Source organism: Lathamus discolor, unplaced genomic scaffold, assembly GCF_037157495.1.
Source record: "Lathamus discolor isolate bLatDis1 unplaced genomic scaffold, bLatDis1.hap1 Scaffold_1013, whole genome shotgun sequence".
Classification (NCBI taxonomy): domain Eukaryota; kingdom Metazoa; phylum Chordata; class Aves; order Psittaciformes; family Psittacidae; genus Lathamus; species Lathamus discolor.
Window position 1 is genome coordinate 31,406 of NW_027069104.1, and position 4,977 is coordinate 36,382.

The 4,977-nt window shown below is 63.6% G+C and overlaps 1 protein-coding gene across 1 annotated transcript; it reads right to left on the bottom strand.

The window, feature by feature from the left end:
* Positions 1–1,208: 1,208 nt before the first annotated feature.
* LOC136006192 (uncharacterized) lies at positions 1,209–2,393 on the bottom strand (the record flags this gene model as incomplete). Its single annotated transcript, XM_065664231.1, has 1 exon — positions 1,209–2,393. A coding segment is annotated over one exon (1,185 nt), but the record flags the coding sequence as incomplete, so codon positions are not given.
* Positions 2,394–4,977: the final 2,584 nt, after the last annotated feature.

Below are 4,977 nucleotides of genomic sequence, written 5' to 3' on the forward strand. Positions count from 1 at the left end.
ACACTCACTATGGGCCCTGCATGGTCCCTATGGGGCTTTGCACACTCGCTATGGGCCCTGCATGGTCTCTATGGGGCTTTGCACACTCACCACGGGTCTCGCACGCTCACTATGGGATGCGCACGCTCACAATGGCCATTGCACGCTCACCACGGGTCTTGCACGCTCACTATGGGGCACACACACTCGCTATGGGGCCCCACACGGTCCCTATGGGGCTTTGCACGCTCACAACGCCTCTTGCACGCTCACTATGGGCCCTATGGGCCCCACATTGGGCCCTATGGGCCTTGCACACTCACCACGGGCTCTGCACACGTCCCTGCACCCCCAAACGCTTGTGCCCCCCCCCCCCCAAGCCCTTGCACGCTCGGCACCGGCCGCGCACGCTCAATGTCACCCCCCCCTTGCACACTCACCCCCCCCCACCTTGCACACTCAGCCCCGCACCCGGTTCACCCCGCTCCACGCCGTTTCAGCCCTGTTTCACGCCCGTTTCGGAGCCGTTCCACACCGTTTCAGACCCGTTTCATGCCGTTTCGGACCCGTTCAAAGCCGTTTCCGACCCGCTCCACACCGTTTCAGACCCGTTTCATGCCGTTTCAGACCCGTTCCACGCCGTTTCAGACCCGTTCCACACCGTTTCAGACCCGTTCCACACCGTTTCACGCCGTTCCAGACCCGTTCCACACCGTTTCAGACCCGTTCCACACCGTTTCAGAACCGTTCCACACCGTTCCAGACCCGTTTCACGCCGTTTCAGACCCGCTCCACACCGTTTCAGACCCGTTTCACGCCGTTTCAGACCCGTTTCACACCGTTTCAGACCCGTTCCACACCGTTTCACGCCGTTTCAGACCCGTTCCACACCGTTTCACGCCGTTTCAGACCCGTTTCACGCCGTTTCACACCGTTCCAGACTCGTTCCACACCGTTCCACACCGTTCCAGACCCGTTCCACACCGTTTCACGCCGTTTCAGACCCGTTCCACACCGTTTCAGACCCGTTTCACACCGTTCCAGACCCGTTCCACACCGTTCCAGACCCGTTTCACGCCGTTCCACACTCACCCTCCCGCCGCCGCCGCCCCGCGCGCTCACGCTCCGCCCCCGCCGCGCGCGCCCCCGCTGGCCCCGCCCCCTTCTCACTTCTCCCTCCCCTCCCCCCCCCCCCCCCCACTTCGGGTGCGCGCGGCACCGCCCCGGACCTAAGGGGGGGGGGGGGGAAGGGGGAGGGGCGGGGCGATGGTTGCCAAGGGAAACGGTGGCCACGCCCCCTCCTCCCCCCCGTGGGAACCCGCAGTAGTGAACGTCACCGCGGTGCCAATGGAGTGGGGGGTGGCACTGGTGGGGATGGGGATGGTGGCACTGGTGATACTGGTGGTACTGGTGGGGATGGGGATGGTGGTGGCCATCGGGATGGTGGCACTGGTGATACTGGTGGTACTGGTGGGGATGGGGATGGTGGTGGCCATGGGGATGGTGGCACTGGTGATACTGGTGGTACTGGTGGGGATGGGGATGGTGGTGGCCATGGGGATGGTGACACTGGTGGCCATTGGGATGGTGGCACTGGTGATACTGGTGGTACTGGTGGGGATGGGGATGGTGACACTGATGGCCATTGGGATGGTGGCACTGGTGATACTGGTGGTACTGGTGGGGATGGGGATGGTGGTGGCCATGGGGATGGTGACACTGGTGGCCATTGGGATGGTGGCACTGGTGATACTGGTGGTACTGGTGGGGATGGAGATGGTGACACTGATGGCCATTGGGATGGTGGCACTGGTGATACTGGTGGTACTGGTGGTGATGGGGATGGTGGTGGCCATGGGGATGGTGGCACTGGTGATACTGGTGGTACTGGTGGGGATGGGGATGGTGACACTGATGGCCATTGGGATGGTGGCACTGGTGATACTGGTGGTACTGGTGGTGATGGGGATGGTGGTGGCCATTGGGGATGGTGACACTGGTGGCGCTGGTGGCACTGGGGACGGTGGCACTGGTGATACTGGTGGTAATGGGGATGGTGACACTGGTGGTACTGGTGGCCATTGGGATGGTGGCAGTGGTGGCACTGATAGTGATGGGGTCACTGATAATACTGGTGGCACTGGTGGTAATGGGGATGGTGGCACTGGTGGGGATGGGGATGGTGGCACTGGTGGGGATGGTGATGGTGGCACTGATGGCACTGGTGGCACTGGTGGTACTGGTGGCACTGGTGGGGATGGGGCTGACAGCACTGGTGGTACTGGTGGTACTGGTGGCCATGGGGATGATGCAGTGGTGGCTGTGGTGACAGTGGTCACACTGCTGGTGATGCGGTGACACTGGTCGCAACGGGTGGTGACACTGGTGGCACTGGCGACAGTGGATGGTGGTGATGGTGACACTGGTTACACTGGTGACACTGATGGTGACAGTGGTGGCACTGGTTGCAATGGGTGGTGATGATGGTGGCACTGGTGGCACTGGTGACAGTGGATGGTGATGATGGTGGCACTGGTGACACTGGATGGTGACACTGGTGACACTGGTGGTGCTGGTGACAGTGGATGGTGATGATGGTGACACTGGTGACAATGGTGGCACTGGTGACACTGGATGGTGGTGATGGTGACACTGGAGGCACTGGTGGCACTGGATGGTGATGGTGGTGACAATGGTGACACTGGTGACACTGGTGGCACTGGTGACAGTGGATGGTGACACTGGTGGCACTGGATGGTGATGGTGGTGACAATGGTGACACTGGTGGCACTGGTGAAAGTGGATGGTGACACTGGTGGCACTGGTTGCAATGGGTGGTAATGATGGTGTCACTGGTGGCACTGGTTGCAATGGGTGGTAATGATGGTGTCACTGGTGGCACTGGTTGCAATGGGTGGTAATGATGGTGTCACTGGTGGCACTGGTTGCAATGGGTGGTAATGGTGGTGACACTGGTGGCACTGGTTGCAACGGGTGGTAATGGTGGTGACACTGGTGACACTGGTTGCAATGGGTGGTAATGATGGTGACACTGGTGACACTGGTTGCAATGGGTGGTAATGGTGGTGACACTGGTGGCACTGGTTGCAATGGGTGGTAATGGTGGTGACACTGGTGGCACTGGTGACCACGGTGATGGGCGCCGGCGGGTGTCACCCCCCCCCCCCATCCCCCATCCCCATCGCCATTCCCGTTCCCATCCCGTTCCCATGGCAACGCGTTCGGCGCCGTCACAACGCACCGGGAGGAAACGGGGGAGGGGGCGGGGCTAAAGGGGAGGGGGCGGAGCCTCCGGGGGTCCTCCCCCCCCCCCGCTTCCATGTGTCCCCTCGTGTCCCCTCCCCCCCCCCACCCCAAAGGCCACCCACGGGGGGGGGGGGGGGGGGGGGAGGGGCGGGGTCATGACCTCGGAGCCTTGGGTCCATGGTGGGGGGGGGGGGGAAATGGGAAAAGGTGGGGGGGGGGGATGGGAAAAGGAGGGGGAGGGATTTGGGGGGGGGGGAGGGGGGGGCGGGGTCATGACCTCGGACCATTAGGGTCCATTTTGGGGTGGTTTTGGGGGTGTTTTGCGGGGAGGGGGGGGGGGGGGGGGGAAGTAAAGGACCAACCCCCTCCCCCCCCCCCCCCCCACCAATCCCCTCCCCTCCCCGCGGGGTTTCCCTAGCAACGGTTGCCGGGCAGCCATGCGTGCCTCCCGCGAGCATTATGGGATGGCTGGCCGGGCTCTAGGAGCGGCTGGCATCAATGTGGGAAAGAAGGGGGGGGGGGGTGTGTTTAAACCACCCCCCCCACCTTTACCCCCCCCCCCAACTTAACGTGGTCCAGCCCATACCAGTGACCCCCCCCCCCCCCCCCAATTACATCCATCATTTCCCCCCCCCTCCACCCCCGGTACCGTGCTCGGGATGGGGCCTCCCCTCCACCGGGACGCTGACGGTCCGGCGCAGCAGTTTACTCCGACACGGTTCGCTCCTTCGATCCCGGATGAGCAAAGGATGGATCTGGGATAACGATGGGGAAAACCGAAGAAGGGGGGGGGGGGGGGGGGGGGGGGTCATAAAACGAAAACCTGGACCCCCCCCCTCCCCCCATATTCCCACATTCCCATCGCATTCCCACATCCCCCCCCCCCCTTTCTCCTTCATCCCTCACCTCCTCCTCATCCAGCATCAGCAGCTGGTTCCCGGAGATGATGCAGAACCGGGGGTTCCAGGGCGGCCGCTCGTAGGGGGAGGGGGCGTAGGGCCCGCGTGCCAAGGGGGGGGGGCCTCGCACATCTGGGGGGTCCCCCCCATGGGGGCAGAGGGGTCACATCTGGGACGCCCCTCCCCCATAGAGCCGCTCCTTTCCCTTCCCCCCCCCCCTCCCCTTTCATCCTTATACCCCCAATGCAACCAGCATCCTGCATCCCGGCGTTGCCTTGGCAACGGGGGGGGGGGGGGGGGGCTCAAAATGGGGTCTATGGGTGCTTCAGGGTGGGGCTAGGGGACCAAAATGGGGTCCTTGGGTGATTTAGGGTGCGGAGAGGGGGGGGGTAAAAGGGGGGTGCTTGGGTGCTTCGGAACGGGGGGGGGGGGGGCGGCCCAAAATGGGGTGTTTAAAGGGGGGGTCCAAAATGGGGCCTTTGGGTGCTATGGGGTAGGTGGGGGCGAAAGGAGGTCTATGGGTGCTATGGTGGGGGTGCAAAATGGGGTCCATGGGTGCTTCGGGGGGGGGGGGAGGGCCTAAATGGGGTCCATGGGTGCTTCGGGGGGGGGGGGGGAGAGCCAAAATGGGGTCCTTGGAGGCTCCAGGGTGGGGGCCCCCCCCCAAGGCCTCCCACGCTATGGTGGGTGGGGGAGTGAGGCCTTAAACCCCCCCCACCCCCAGCCCCGGCCCCATTTTGGAAGTGGGTCAGGCCAGGCCCTGGGGACCCCCCCCGGTCCTGATGCCCCCCCCACCCCGGTACCGGAACCGGACACGGAACCGCTTACATCA